The 13,725-nt window shown below is 56.4% G+C and overlaps 1 protein-coding gene across 2 annotated transcripts in view; it reads left to right on the forward strand.

Moving 5' to 3' along the window:
• The window catches only part of ABL1 (ABL proto-oncogene 1, non-receptor tyrosine kinase), a 150,704-nt gene that overhangs the window by 134,167 nt on the left and 2,812 nt on the right, over positions 1-13,725 (forward strand). For both annotated transcript variants that reach the window (XM_025934506.2, XM_086684290.1), the window contains exons 8-12: positions 1,560-1,712; positions 2,892-2,981; positions 3,325-3,489; positions 5,860-11,831; positions 13,053-13,265. In XM_025934506.2, coding sequence (XP_025790291.1) covers positions 1,560-1,712; positions 2,892-2,981; positions 3,325-3,489; positions 5,860-7,577 — 2,126 coding nt within the window. In that variant the 3' untranslated portion in view covers positions 7,578-11,831; positions 13,053-13,265. The remainder of the gene's footprint in view (positions 1-1,559; positions 1,713-2,891; positions 2,982-3,324; positions 3,490-5,859; positions 11,832-13,052; positions 13,266-13,725) is intronic.

A 13,725-nucleotide genomic window follows, 5' to 3' on the forward strand; every position in this document is an offset into this window, starting at 1 on the left:
GTCCACACAAGGTGGACGGTTGATGCCCCCTCAGTGCCCTCTGGTCTGCAGGCTCCCTCCCCGTATTTTCCTTTCGCTCGCTCGCTATTTGTGGAAGAAACCTCACGTGTCCTTGCAAGTCTCCCACGCTGTACCCCGTGCTGTGATTTAATGCGTTCCTCTGTCTTTGGTACCCCTACTAAATGGGCAGTGGGATCTGGACAGTTTGGTCACATTCGGGTTTGACTTTTTTCTTTTAGCAGGAGCACTGGGTGCTTTGTCGTCAGTAGCTGCACAGTGCTCGATTTGCTCTCTTTTTTGTGATTTTAGCGGTTTCTAATCCCCAGTGCTGAGATCCACTGATTTATTAGGGGTTGCCAGACGGTAATTCTCGAATGCTGTCACTCCTCGTTCCCGGCTTAGCTCAGTACGGCTGTCAGACGAAACCCTCATCTGCTGTGGGGTTACTTCGGGGTACGGTTCACACAGAAAAGGCCACATAGTTGTTTGTCTCCTTGCCCGGGCTTACCAGGGGTCACGCAAACGAGCTAGTTTTTTAATACCCTCGAATGGTGACCAAGTACATTTTTGGGTTTTTTTGGGTTTTTTCCTTTTGTGATGATACATACGTATATATGTGTGTGACGTGTTTAGATGTATCTGATGTGTTTTAATCCACGGTAGTTCTTCTCCTTATTGATAAGCAGAGTGTCTCCTGTTTGGCCACATTGCTCCCTTTTGACAAGACCCCTTGTAGCCTTTGATGGCGTCTGTGCCGTGTAGAGCGATTAAGATATTGCAGGTTCATTCCGGCCCTGAACCTGAATCATCCATTCTCCAAGGGGTCCTTGGATCTCTTCAGTGGGATCTGGGATTTCAAGGCTACAATCTGGGCTTTCAAAGATTTTGTAAGATTTTTATGAAATGTTTAGAGTTGGAAGGGGCCCTGGAGATAATCTCATATGCCCCGAAAGGAGACGTGGCCCGTCTGAGACACTTAGCCAGGTGATCTCAAAACTCGGAGTAGAAATGGCGTCCTGATCTCCAGCCCTAGGTTCCCTGCATCACAAATCCCAGTAAAGATGGTCACCTTACCTCAAAGACCCTGGAGAGGCCGATCAGTACAGTCTCTTCTCCCCTGCGGTGCGTTTTAGTCTGGTTCTGTCCTGGGCTGTTGGTCGTTAAAGGCCTGGTAAAATGTTGGTGTCTGGCCTGCTTCTGAAGGTGTGGTGGCTGCTGCTTTTTTTTTTTTTTTTTTTTTTTTTTTTTTTTTTGATGTTTATTTTTGAGAGAGACAGAGCCCAAGTTGGGGAGGGGCAGAGAGAAGAGGGGAGACACAGAATCCGAAGCTGGCTCCAGGCTCTGAACTGTCATCACAGAGCCCGACACAGGGCTCGAACCCACGAACCGTGAGATCGTGGCCTGAGCCGAAGTCGGATCCTTAACCGACTGAGCCACCCAGGCGCCCCCTGAGGGCGTAGGTGCTTATAATGTCCACTACACGGGTAACCAATTTCAAATGCAAGATAGTTAAATTTGCCACATCTTGAACAACCTTCCTCTCTCTTTTTTCCTTGCAGCGTTTGGAGTACTGCTTTGGGAAATTGCTACCTACGGTATGTCACCTTACCCAGGAATTGACCTGTCCCAGGTATACGAGCTGCTAGAGAAAGACTATCGCATGGAACGCCCGGAAGGCTGCCCAGAGAAGGTCTACGAACTCATGCGAGCATGTGAGTCTACCCCAGCCGGTGGTAAAACTTCTGTGTGGGCTTTGTAAGAAATTCCCGTGCAGGAGTGTTTTCCTAAAGTCAAAAAGTATTTCCCTTCCTGTCTTTATTCACATTCTTCAGAAGCAACTAATATAACAGATGCATACTTACTCAGATTCCGTGTCTCTGTACACGTTATTTATACATAGTATTTATGTGTGAGGCTCTTTCTGTTTTTCATGCAAAAATGGGATGGATGGATACCAAACTTAGATTTCTTATTTAAAAATGCAAATTCCTGGGCCCTGCCTCCAAACATTCTGCTGTGATAGGTAAATACTCCCGGTGACATTTACCTGGGTTGGTTTTATTTCGTGTGTGTGTGTGTAAAACAACTCCCTCAACTTTTTTTGCACACAGCCGTAAGGCTCACGACAGTTTCATGTCCATATTTCAAAGATCCCGTCCTCTCTCCATCCCCTTATTTTTATATAGCTGTTTAGCTTGCCGTTAAATGATGTATTCATCCATCTCTTCCCCTTTTGATGGACATTTGCTTGTTTTACACCTGTGTTTGGCTTTTGCCATCGTGAGCAAAGCCAGGATGAACACCCTCCTACGTAGACGTCCGTACATTGTGCCGGTAGTTGTGGAAGTTGACCTGTTGGTCCAAAGAGCTATTTGCGTTTTAAATTCTGAAAGATTTTACCGAATTGTTTTCCAGGAAAGGTGTACCAATTTATATTCCCACCAGAAGTGTAGGAGAGTTAATTCTGCATCCTTACCAACACGAGCTTCCGTCAGTCCATAATCCTCATGTTAACCTTGTTTTAATTAGCAGGCCAGACACCAAAGGACTTTAGACTTTGATAACCCAGAAGTGAGGGTCAAATGGAAGCCACGTGACTCCGTGATTCTCTGCACTTGATTGAGTGGGGCCGGGGAAAAGATTTATAAATGCACTTCTTGCTGTCACAACTCTCTGGGGCTCTACAGTCCATATTCCTGCCAGTATCTAAGGTCTTTTCACATTCTTAATGTCTGTGGCAGGACACGGTGACATTTGTCACTTGTCCCAGCACAAGATGGTTAGCAAGATTTGGGGTGCTTCTTTCATCACCAGATCTTCCTTGAGCGTTACTAGCCCCACACTTGTTAGCAGGGCCTCATGCGTGGTCTGCCTGGGTCTCGTCCGTCCAGGTTGGCAGTGGAATCCCTCCGACCGGCCCTCCTTTGCTGAAATCCACCAAGCCTTTGAGACCATGTTCCAAGAGTCCAGCATATCAGATGGTAAAGTGCCCTTTCCTGGGGGTGCCTGCAGTGGGGCGAGAGGTTGGGATGGAAGGGACGGCCGGGCGGGGCTCCAGCCCGGTAGAGCTCTTCACTTCCGGCTAGAAGAGCCCCAGGCCAGCAAGTTATCTGAGACCAGAAGGCCGGGCAGAGGCGTGGAGATCTCTGTCTTGTGGCCACGCACCTTTCTGGAAAGTGCCGAGTGCGGTTTTCTCCGCATCTGCGTCTCTTTTTCTGTAACTGCGCGTGGGTGACCACTCGTGCCTGAGAAACAGAAAGAACGCCAGACCGACGCCATTACTAACGGCCGCTGATTTTTGTTTTTGTTCTCGGTGGTTCTTAGAAGTGGAAAAGGAACTGGGGAAAAAAGGTGTGCGAGGGGTTGCGAGTACTTTGCTGCAGGCCCCAGAGCTGCCCACCAAGACGAGAACGTCTAGGAGAGCCGCGGAGCACAAAGACCCCGCTGAGGTGCCCGAGACGCCCCACTCCAAGGGCCCAGGAGAGACCGGTACGTCCCCCCACCCCCACCAGGCCCGGAGGGGTCCGCGCCGTCAGGGCCAGTGTAGGCGGATGGGAAGCAGTGAGTGCGCCTGCACGGCGGGCGGGCTGACTCTAATTCCTTGTCAGTGGTCCAGCTCGAAAAGAAGGTTCCCCACAGCGGCCCACCCTCCTCCTGGGAATCATCAGGAACCATTGGCTTCGGTAGTTAGCTCAGTCAGGTAGGCACAGGTGCTGATGAAACCGATGGGGAAGACAAACCCGCCTTCTCGTGGATTATTCATGGCATTTGTGGTTGCTCTGGCAGGGCAGATACAGCAATAATAAACATCGAACCAGGTAGAGAGCAGCTTGTGGCAAAAACACTGGTGCGAAAAGCTCCCCAGGACGGACGGAGCCAAGAGACGCCCGTGGCACAGAGTCGGCGTCCGCGCCTGGTCTCTGACACAAAAACCTGTCGGCCACCGTTCCCTAGACGAGCCAGCGAGGTGGGGGTGGTGCGGGGGTCTCAGGATGCTCGCAGGAATGCTGCTCGCAGATGGGGACCTGGTGGCCCCATGCGCTGTGCTCTCCTTTGAGTTAGGACATGCTTGTGGAGCGCTTGCCACCCTGTCCCCCCACAAGCCCCAGAAATCTGGGCTCATAGAGGCTCCTAGGGGATGCTCTGATGGACCACAGACCGAGCGAGTGGGAAGGTGCACGGCAAAGCCCGAATTATGGGATGTTTAGCCATAGCAGGATCTGTAGTCCCAGGATTCCCCCCCCCCCTTTTTTTTTTTTTATATTGTGTACCCATGTCAGTTAAAAAAACAAACAAAAAAAGATGGGAAGCCTGGGTGTAGATGTGTACGACTGTGCAAATATGTGTAACTTAAAATATACCAAAAACGTACACTTAGAAGGTTTATATAAGACAAGAAATCCAAATTACGATGTTTTCCCTCCATACCCCCTGGGTCGCCCTGCTCACCCACCCTGGAGGCCGTGGCGTAGAGACCATCCAGAACCTTGGACCTTTGTCCTTCTGTCGGGTGTCATGATTTCGGCAATTCAGTGGTGGGAATGGGGAGAGGCCACCGTGGAAACTTCAGGCTTATTAGAAGCCCGGTGATACACAGCCCTGTTCATTTACGGCCGTCGGGATTCGCGTGTCGTCTCCTGGTGAGCCGAGAGTGTCGGCTTTTGGGTCCTGCGATGGGGCTGCGCACGGGTCGTTAGAATCTCACTTTCTCTGCCGCCTCCTGCTGGATTGAGGTTTGGGGAGGTCCTCAGCTTTCCCCGAGCCGGGTGTCCTGTGTGCCACCCGGTGTCCTGAGGGGAGCCCCCTTGTACCTCTGCTGCGGTTAAGGACGCCCCCCCCTGTGCTGCTCGGGTGCTGACAGAAAACCGCTCTCCTCACAGCCGCCCCCTGAGGGCGACTTCTGTCATTCACTGGCCCCGAGCTTGGCAACACCAGAAAGATTTCTTAGGAGCTATTATTCGTGTGTAAAGAATGCCCATTTAAACATCTGTAAAGGTCAGTCCTTGTTTGCCAAGCATAATAGCCCATTGTCGCTGTGGTGAGCGTCCCCTTCCCTTCAGGCCCCACCTCCGAGGAACCATGACTGGCAGGTCCGTGGGGCGCGGGGCCTGACCCTTTGCTCGGCCTTGTCGTGGGTTTCACGCACCAGACAGTGGCACGGAGGGGGCTCTGTGCTGTAAAGGAAGCCCCAGTGCAGGGGTGAGGACGAGTGTCGTGGCTTTCTGTGCTGCCGTCCTCAAGGAGAGAGACCTGTGCTCTTCCTAATAACACCAGTAGCAACAGGGGCAACAGTGAGCCACTACGTGCCAGAAGCTGGGACAGAGCCTCCTTCTATTGCATTGTATTCACACAGCCACGCTGCGGGTGGGTCTTTCTTCTTGCTTTTAGTGTTCACTTATTTATTTTGAGAGAGCGTGAGCAGGGGGAACAGGCAGAGAGGGAGAGAGAGAGAGAGAGGGAGAGAGAGAGAATATGAATCCCAAGCAGGCTTCGTGCCGTGCGCACAGAGCCCGACACGGGGCTCGATCCCTCAAACCACGAGACCGTGACCTGAGCCCAGGTCAAGCGTCAGACGCTTAACCGACTGAGCCACCCAGGCGCCCCGTCTACGGGTGGGTTTTGTTTCTCCATTTCGTAGAGGAGAACGCTGAGGATGTGTGGAGAGGCGTCCCTTGCCTAGGCCTCACGGCTGGGGGGCGGGGGGCAGGGGGGAGGGTGGCGGAGCTGGTGCTCACGCGCAGGCCTGTCCGGGCCCAGACCCGTGGCTGGTCCTCTGAGGAGCCGGTGGCCAGCCCCAGGTTCCCCCTCACAAAGGAGCCTCTCGTCTGAAGCTGTTAAACTCTTCCCGCTGTATTTCAGATCCTCTGGACCACGAGCCCCCTGTGTCTCCACTGCTCCCTCGAAAAGAACGAGGTCCCCAGGATGGCGGCCTGAATGAGGATGAGCGCCTTCTTCCCAAAGACAAAAAGACCAACTTGTTCAGTGCCTTGATCAAGAAGAAGAAGAAAACGGCCCCAACGCCCCCGAAACGCAGCAGCTCCTTCCGGGAGATGGACGGCCAGCCCGAGCGCAAGGGGGCCGGCGAGGAAGAGGGCCGAGAAACCAGCAACGGGGCACCGGCTCTCACACCCTCGGACGCAGCCGAGCCAGCCAAGTCCCCAAAGCCCAGCAGCGGGGCTGGCGTCCCCAACGGAGCCTTCCGGGAGTCCGGGGGTGCAGGCTTCCGGTCTCCCCACCTGTGGAAAAAGTCCAGTACGCTGACCAGCAGCCGCCTAGCAGCCGGCGAGGAGGAGAGTGGCGGCAGCTCCAGCAAGCGCTTCCTGCGGTCCTGCTCGGCCTCCTGCGTGCCCCACGGAGCCAGGGACACCGAGTGGAGGTCCGTCACACTGCCTCGGGACCTGCAGTCCACGGGCAGGCAGTTCGACTCGTCCACGTTTGGAGGGCACAAAAGCGAGAAGCCGGCTCTGCCTCGGAAGCGGGCGAGTGAGAACAGGTCCGACCAGGCGACCAGAGGCACGGTGACTCCCCCACCCAGGCTGGTGAAAAAGACCGAGGAAGCAGCCGATGAGGTCTTTCGAGACGCGGGGGAGTCCAGCCCGGGCTCCAGCCCCCCAAGTCTGACTCCAAAACTCCTCCGCAGGCAGGTCACGGGGGCTCCTTCCTCTGGCCTTCCCCACAAGGACGAGACCGCCAAGTCCGGTGCCTTGGGGACACCTGTCGCAGCTGAGCTGGTGCCCCCCGCCAGCAGAGCAGGGCCAGGTGCGTCCGGAGGGACCGGCAAGGCCCCCGCCGAGGAGCCCAGAGCGAGGAGGCACAAGCCTTCCTCCGAGTCCCCAGGGAGAGACAAGGGGAAACTGTCCAAGCTCAAACCTGCCCCACCGCCCCCGCCGCCGGCCTCCGTGGGGAAAGCCGGGAAGCCCGCTCAGAACCCGACCCAGGAAGCGGCCGGGGAGGCCAGCACTGGCGGGAAAACGAAAGCCGCGGCTGTGGTCGTGGATGCTGTGAACAGTGACGCCATCAAGCCCAGTCCGCTGGGAGAGGGCGTCAAAAAGCCCGCGCTCCCATCCGTGCCAAAGCCGCAGTCGTCCAGCAAGCCAGCGGGGGCCCCAGCCGGGGCGGCGCCCGCCCCCTCCACGTTGCCATCAGCAGCCTCCGCCCTGGCCGGGGACCAGCCCGCGTCTACTGCCTTCATCCCTCTCATATCGACCCGCGTGTCTCTTCGGAAAACCCGCCAGCCTCCGGAGCGGATCGCCAGCGGCACCATCACCAAGAGCGTGGTCCTGGACGGCACCGAGGCCCTGTGCCTGGCCATCTCCAAGAACTCCGAGCAGATGGCCAGCCATAGCGCCGTGCTGGAAGCCGGCAAAAACCTGTACACGTTCTGCGTGAGCTATGTGGATTCCATCCAGCAGATGAGGAACAAATTCGCCTTCCGCGAGGCCATCAACAAACTGGAGAATAATCTCCGGGAGCTTCAGATCTGCCCGGCGACAGCAGGGAGTGGCCCGGCGGCCACTCAGGACTTCAGCAAACTCCTCAGCTCCGTGAAGGAGATCAGTGACATCGTACAGAGGTAGCAGAAGCCGGGCGTGAGGCCGGCCGGAGCCGCCTGCAGTGCGTGAAGGCTTCCCCATGCCTGCGACAGTGGCCGACACCAGACCAGTGAGTTGGGACCTTGGCCCGGGAGCGCTGCGCCACACGGAGCCAGGGGCCACTGTGGAACACAGCCTGACTACCTGTGTTTTGTGCCAACTGTCCCGCACTTCCCCCTCCCCCAGCCCGAGCTCCCTGAGTCGCCTCTGTCCCGAGTTCTATCTGTGGAGTTCCTGCTCTGTGGACCCCGGTCGGCCCGCCGGCCTCCTCCCCACGTAGTGCTCCAGAACTGAGCTCTTCCGGCCAGGGGTGAAAGCAGATGAGCATATTTCCTTTCCGCTGGTCTTTCTGGAGGCCCTCCTCTGGGGATGCCTTCTCCTCCGCTTCCCGCAGGACACGAGCGCCCTGCACAGGAGCCTTGTCACCGAGGCCCGAGGAACTGTCCTCCCCACCTACCCCATGGGGGGAGCCGGCGCAGAAGACCCGTCTCCAGAACTACATCCTGGGAAGCGCTTGCCAGCTGGTCACTCTGCCCTCCGTTGCTGCCGGGGGCTGGTGCCCTCACATTGCCTCGTGTGAAGGACAGCTCTTGATTTGGGGGGTGAAACGGGGTGCTAAAACCAGCCGGCCCTTGGGTCCTTGCTGTCTTGTGGCACTGCTCGGCCTGGATGGAAAGCTGGAGTCTGAAGGGTAGGAGGGTCGCGGTCCGGCGTGCAGGGTCAGGGGAGGCAGGCAGGGTGGCTGGCTGGGGCAACAGCTGGTACCCAGATGGCCCGGGGCTGGGCCCAGCCTACCTTCTTTTCAGGCTTCCAGGTGCCCAGAAAAGGCACTCGGTCTTGATTTCTGACCGGTCTCCTTCTCCTCCCTTGTACTCCTCTGAGACCAAGTAGATTCATGCAGAGCTCTTTCCTGTGTGACAAGCCAACCTTTAGTTTTCCGGAGCATTTCATGGCTCTGAGCTCAGCCCAGTCGCCTCCGGCACAGAAGGACTGGCCGCCGGCGCACAGGAGGAGAAGGACTGTGGCACCAAAGCCCCAACCGTTGCTGGCTGTGTGCTAAGAGGCCAATGTCCTGTTGAATCGCCACGAGCAACCACACGCAGCCCACTGTTTCTGCTGGGGTTTTCAGGGATGGAGAAAACCACAAATAGATGAAGCCCAGGAAGTGTCTCCAAGAGCAGTCCTCGGTCTCCTCTCCCCAGGCTGCCCAGGACCAGGCTCTCCAGCCAGGGGCCCAGGCCGCCTTGACCTTGACCTAGAGCAGCTGCTGAAGGAGGGGGGCAGGCACCTGCCTGGGCCTCCTGCCGGGCCCAGGCGCGACCACCTTCCACCCCCATACCCCCGTGACCTCACACCGGCCTCATCACCCGAACTTGTTCTTTATTTCTCTGGTAGAGATGGTTCCCTCTGCATCGATTTGTGCTGTCCTCACAGCTCATCACCTCTTTGCCCCCTCCCTCCACCCCCCAGACTTCTGTGTCACACAGACTGAGGGAGGTGCTAGAACACCACCAGCGGCCTTGCAGACAAAGCAAAACCGACCCCACCCAGGTCCCCTCGACCGCCTCTTTCTATAAGGTACTGATTTTTTTTTGTTCACATGACGTGCCACTATATTTTGCATTTATATCTTGGTATTACACTCTTTTATAGACTTGGTCTTTTATAAATGACATGTAAATAGTTTTCCACTATTTTCCCTTCTCAAATGCCTATGGTGTCTTTTTTTTTTTTTTTTTTTTTTGGTCCAGTACATTTTGTTTCTGTATATGACTCTGTTTTTTGAATCCACATCTCTCCGTAGTATTTTTTAAATAAATGTTTACAACGTTAGAACTCGGGCAGATGGGTCTGGTCTGTCATTTTCCCTGTCCCTCCGGGCTGTGGTGTGCAGACGGGAGGGAGGGGGTCCTCGTTGCCCTTAAGGGGCTGGAGGCTCCGGGGTGGGTTTTACGGGAGTGCAGTGGGAATCCTGCATCTGGGCATCTTCCTCGGCCTGCCAAATGCGGTTTCCCTCCCTGCCCTGGCCTCCGGCCCTTCTTGCGCCCTTGACACGGATCTGCCAGCAGCACTGGGCGTGGGTGGGCCCTGCCTCCGAATCGGGAGGAAGAGGAGTCCAAGGGCTGTTCCAGCTGTCACTCCGTCACAGCATCATTGAATCGGGAGGAAGTACGTCCTGGGCTCCACTGGCCTGGAAGCAATAGTCCCTCCACAGGTGCGCCTTTTTCCTCTGCCTGTGACCCCGCCTCGGCTCCCCGCCGGCCCCCGAAGCACCCCTCGCGCGCTGTGGCCCACCCGCCCCGTGTCTCCTTTCTCTGTGCTCATGAGGAGGGGCAGGGGGCCTGGAAATGCCACCTGCAGCGCCGTGGCCTCTCCCAGCCCCCCACCGAGGGGACCGAGGGGGCGCGTGCGGCCGTTTCCTCGTCTTGGCCTGCATTTAACGCCAGCTGACAGCTTGGAAAGTGGCAGTCGGGGAAGTGAGTGGTGCTGTCTGATAATGATACTTATTAAGCCAGCAGCCTTGTCAGGGGACACGGGTCCTGCTCACCAGAGCGTGTGCAGGACCACGGTTGAGTGGACCCTCCGCGGCCGCTGTGCTGCCTGTCTCGGGCCGGAGGTGAGGCCGCCGGCCTGCGGCGAGGGCTGGTGGGACCGCGGGGTGTGCCCGCACCCGGGGGCTGCAGGAGCCCCTCCCTCATTTCACGGAGGCCCGGGCCACGCCCTGTCCAGGCCCCAGCTCTCCCAAGTCAGGGGGCCTTCCTCGAGGGACAGCTCTGGCATCGGAAAGAAGACGCACAGTGACTTGGAGTGACGGCCGCAACCGACGGGCTGCTTCCTCGGTGCCAGACGTGGGCCCGGCCCAGAGTCTTCACGGAGCCCTCTTAGGGCACATTGTCCCGTTTTCTTGACGCCCGGCAGTGAGGCTGCAGCCGGGCACGGCCCTCGCCTGGTGTCCCGTGCCTGTCACCGCAGTGGCTGTGCCAGGGGGAAATACAAGTCTTCTCTCAAATAAGAACGTTCTGTGTGTCACCCGAGCTTCAGAAACTTACTTGGGTCTAGCCGTTCCAGGACCGTGGTTCCTGCCCTTGGTCAGGTCACAGAGCCCCTTGAGGACTGCGTGCACCTGGATCGAGCCCCCGAAAACCCACGTACGTGCACACACGGTTTTTGGGTAATTTCGAGGCCTGCCCTCCAGGTCCGGAACCAAGGAGCGCCCGAGGGTCAAGCCTGCCAGAAGGGCCGGCAGCTGCCGTTGATGCTGTTTTCACAAAATCCAAGCCCAAACGTCAGAGTGAGGATCGCAGGGAAGAACCCTCAGACTGAAAACCGTCCAGATGCCGTCAGCACAGAGGAGCAGAACGTTGCGATGTGTTCACATAGTGGGATGTTACGGAGCAGCGGAGACGAACACTCTTGGCCGCAACCCCGCGTGGACACGAGTCATGCGAACGTAACGTTGAACAGAAGCAGCCAGACACGCAGTAGCGATGCCAGAAACTTCCGTTTATTTACGCCAACACGGCTAGCCTGTGGTGTCGTGTTAGAAGTCAGGACGGAGGGCCGCGCCTGGTTGGGGTGCAGGGGAGCTCTTGGGGGGCAGGTGACACCGTGTTTCTCAGTCTGGGTCGTGCCGGCCAGTGGGTCTGTCACTTGGTGAAAATGGAACTGTGCACAGAGTGGGAGCCCGTTCTCCATGTGTGTCATATTCCAGTGGGAGTTTTCTTAAAATCACAGCCCACACGTGGGCGTTCTCAGCCACTACAGATGCGCCACGCGTTACCACGTGACAGCCTCTCCCTTGTTTTTTTTCTAACGAGGGAGGTTCTGTTGCTGTTCGGCATTTGATGTGTGAGGAAGTTGAGACTCAGAGATGTGGAGCAGCTTGCCCCGGGTCACACAGCATGTGCTGCCATACTGTGCTGGACTAACTCGTTGATGGTGGTAGGTGGCCCCAGCGTGGCCAACAGAAGAGGTCTGGGCTCCAGTCAGGCTCCTCCCTCTGTCGTGGAAGAAAAGAAGTCCAGGATTGCAGCCAACCCAGCTTCTCAGGTGTTGGGATGTTTTACGGGAGGCATTCCCAAATGGAGTGTCCTGGGGAATCAATTTGTAAATGTTGCCTTGGCACGGAAGGCGTCAGGTGGGACAAGACCGACCGGCCACGGTGTCCCTGTCATGCCTACCCACCTCCCTGATGGCGACCCAACATCGTGGGCAGGGCCCCAGCTCCCTGCTCAGAGGGTAAAACACCTTTCCTGACTTGGGGTCTTCAAGGGACTCTGTCCTGCAGCGTCTCTGGTCCTGGGGCAAAGTTAAGGACAGGGTGGCTCCTTATTTACTTCAGCAGCTGCTGGATGGCCCGCTGCCTGCCCCGTGAGCCTTTTCTCTTAAAACGTTTTTATTAATGTTTGAAACATAGGGGAAAATACAAAAATACTCCCCATCCAGTGTTTAGCTAGACGCCCAAGATGAAGGCTCTCGTGTGTGCGTCTTGCACCAACACGCCGAAAGGATGCAGACAGGTGCCTGGGCTGGAGGACACCATCTCATCACGCCAGCTAGAGCAAACCCAGACAGGGAGCTTGATCTCTGCTTGCAAAGTCAATGTTTTCCAAAGAACCTCACCGTCACTAATCTGGAGAGTGATCGTCCCCGCCAAGGAGGGCGCGGGGGGTGGTGTGAAAGGCCCCCGAACCTCGACCAAGCCCCGGGGGGTAGAGCGAGGGGCGGGGAACTGAAGAGGTGATATCGCCAGATACAGCACGGGAGTGGACTGAACAGAGCAATGCCCTTAACGGTTTGGTCGTTTAGATGTTCGGGCTTATTGCGCTCGAATGTACAAGCAACTGGAAAGAATACCTTTGTTGCTGATGGTTGTTGAAGGGTGAAAGTGATGACGGGATATCCACCCCTCTGAAGGCCCTCCCCTTCCCCCTCTTTATCTCCGATTTCTCTGAGGTTAATCTCATCCTACTAAATTAGAAACCAGCCAGTATGTTCCCAAACTGTGTGGTAAACACATGCGGGAGTAGCTCAGCCTCGGTGACCTCCAGGTTCCTGCAGTTAGTGACCATGGAGGTGGCTCCTTTCATTCTAAGAGTAGAAATTGGCCAAGTGAGGGTCACCAGGGCACCTGGCTGCAGGGTGGTCCTCTGCCCTTGGCCTTCGATCTGTCCTGTCTCACCTGGTCTTTTCACAAGCATGTTCTCTGGCTTCCCTGCATGTGTCAGTGAGTGAAGGGAGGAGGGATCCAGCTTACTGCCCGCCCGCGCCCCAACGAAGTGGAAATGAGCCAAGACTGGGGCGAGAGCCTGGGCTGGGATTTCACTTCCTTCACGTGGCCACCCCGCGATGTCTATTCCCAGCTCCGGAACTGTCCTTGTTGGACACGCTGGGACTCATTTTCTTGAGGTTTACCCTCTGTGGCTTGAGGGCTGAGTGTTTGCCTCTCTTTACCAACAGACGAAGACCCCGGGATGTGTTCCATCCCCACCAGTCTGTCACATTAGCAGGACGCGTCCCGGATCATCCCTTCCCTGGACAGCGGTAGAAGCCAAAGGGAGTACAATGTGCCTCCCAGACTCCGTGTCACTATCTGGCGCCTGTCCCGGCGGGGCACGCGGAGGGGAGAAGCCGCGAGGAGCTCCAGGGGAAGGCAGCTCACTTTAACCCAAGGTGATGTCTGGATTCCTGTGTTCCTGTCCCACCCTGCCACCCCATTTCCGCGCCCCAGTCAGCTTGGCTCTTTTGTGGCTCAGATCTGTCACCCCCTAATGAAGTGGCTTTCTGGCTGCCGAGGATTGAGAGCTGCTGCTGGGGAATCTAAGTCACTAATAGAATGGAAAACACTGTGAAATGCTCCGAGGTGCCAAGCTGGGCCCAACCCAGTGTGGTTCTAAAAGGCTAATAAAAATCCACCAATTAATTGTGACAGCTCAATGGAAAATTATTCAATTGTGAACAGGGCCAAGCTGCAGCTCGAAAGGAGGAGGGGAGATGTTGCCATAGTAACATCAATCCAGGCTCTCATCTAGGCGGTCGAAGCCGGCCTGGGAGGGAGCAGGATCACGCGGCCGTATCTGACAGGGGATGGGATTGCAGGACACGGCAGAGCAGCGTTTGAAAGAGCTGCTCT

The sequence above is a fragment of the Puma concolor genome, chromosome D4 (assembly GCF_028749965.1).
Source record: "Puma concolor isolate L17-30 chromosome D4, mPumCon1.1.hap2, whole genome shotgun sequence".
NCBI lineage: Eukaryota > Metazoa > Chordata > Mammalia > Carnivora > Felidae > Puma > Puma concolor.